We start from the raw sequence: 1,426 nt of genomic DNA, 5'->3' as shown, positions 1-1,426 counted from the left end.
ACCTACCTAAGTCTTGGCAACCCTACACCTACACCTACCCATGACTTAGTAACCCAACCCTACCCTACACCAGGCCCGTGCGACCCAACCCTACACCTACCCAAGGCCCGTGCGACCCTAACCCAACCCTACACAACCCGCGGGTAGGGGGTACCTATCTAGTTTAATAAGTATAGATATAAGATTAGAGACTAGAGGAAAATATATATAGAGATTGNGAATTATCACATTCTTTAATCACGGTAGCGTAATGGACGAAGGCGCTTCCGTAGGGGTAGCGGAATATCTACATCTACTGGACTACTNAGCAAGTCGCCACCTTGACCAACTAGATCTATCTCCTCGCTCTCTGTCTCCTCTACAGCTACGGGGAGACTAAAAAGATCGCAAATCTCATCGTTAAACTGATCCTCAAGGGGAGGATTATAACCTTGCTGATCTAGCTTATCAGCAATACTATGCTTAACAACTAGTATCTGACGGATTATTTGGGCGTTAAGACGATGTCTCTGATCCCCAATAGTATCCTTTGCAATATTAAAAACTCGCTCTACACCAACCTGAGCGATAGGCACAGTAAGGATATCCTTAGCAACCTTAGCGAGGTAAGGGTAGGTTAATGAGTTAATACTCCACTATTTTAAAAGATTAAACCCGTCTTCTTCCCTTACACATGGAGCACTTAGATATAATTCACCCTCTTGATAGGTTAGTCCTCTCTCTTAATCTATTTCCTGGGTTTGGGAGCTTTGGGTAGAACTAGATAAGCTACTAGACTATAATTGTAGAGTAGAGGGTTTGCGGAACTACTCAGAGCCTTGCGACCTCCGTGGATAGGAGCCTATTGATGATTATCGGCGCTCTTGGCTATCATAGCGGCTAAGATAGTTAAGAAATTGTTCTCGGTATATGTGCTTGTCGTTACGGTCCTAGGTGTCGTCCTAGGTATAATATTAACACTTTACTGTGATAATAAACTGTGATAAACATACCTTATATGCAGTCAGCTTTTGCGTAGGGTCTAGGATACTCGCGCAGTTGAAAAGGTATCCCCGTTCCTTATCAGTCTTCGAGTAGTATTTACTTAGTTTAGCTCGGCCTTTGTTAGCTGCAGCTCGAACTATACTTAGCCAATTAATATCTTCTTAATTCTCTATTTCATCGCCAAGACCTATAGTCATTTGATCTAGAAAATCAAAAAGTCTATTATACATCAGCCAGATATGTTGGATCTGAGGTTTTTTCTCACTTAGATAGCTTGTAGCTGTTTTAAAGTGACGGAGCATTTCAGTAAGCATTTCTAAGTGGTGCTATTNAGCTGAACTTAGTTGGAGTCGTTTTAGGTCGCGAAAATCAACTTCAGCCCTATTTGGAATACTCTGTGGATGGAATGTAGCTCGCTGCGCGATCTCTTGTTTTAACCAAT

At 42.3% G+C, this 1,426-nt stretch overlaps 2 protein-coding genes across 2 annotated transcripts; both read right to left on the bottom strand.

The window, feature by feature from the left end:
- Positions 1-470: 470 nt before the first annotated feature.
- On the bottom strand, positions 471-635 carry COCMIDRAFT_79173 (uncharacterized protein; the record flags this gene model as incomplete). Its single annotated transcript, XM_007695782.1, has 1 exon — positions 471-635. A coding segment is annotated over one exon (165 nt), but the record flags the coding sequence as incomplete, so codon positions are not given.
- Positions 636-851: 216 nt separating this feature from the next.
- Positions 852-1,145, bottom strand: COCMIDRAFT_111380 (uncharacterized protein; the record flags this gene model as incomplete). The annotated part of the gene is made up of 2 exons (XM_007695781.1): positions 852-929; positions 993-1,145. Coding segments are annotated over 2 exons (231 nt in total), but the record flags the coding sequence as incomplete, so codon positions are not given.
- Positions 1,146-1,426: the final 281 nt, after the last annotated feature.

This window comes from Bipolaris oryzae (assembly GCF_000523455.1).
Source record: "Bipolaris oryzae ATCC 44560 unplaced genomic scaffold scaffold_451, whole genome shotgun sequence".
Taxonomy (NCBI): Eukaryota; Fungi; Ascomycota; class Dothideomycetes; order Pleosporales; family Pleosporaceae; genus Bipolaris; species Bipolaris oryzae.
Note: the sequence above shows the minus strand (reverse complement) of the source record. Positions and strands in the feature narration are given on the sequence as shown.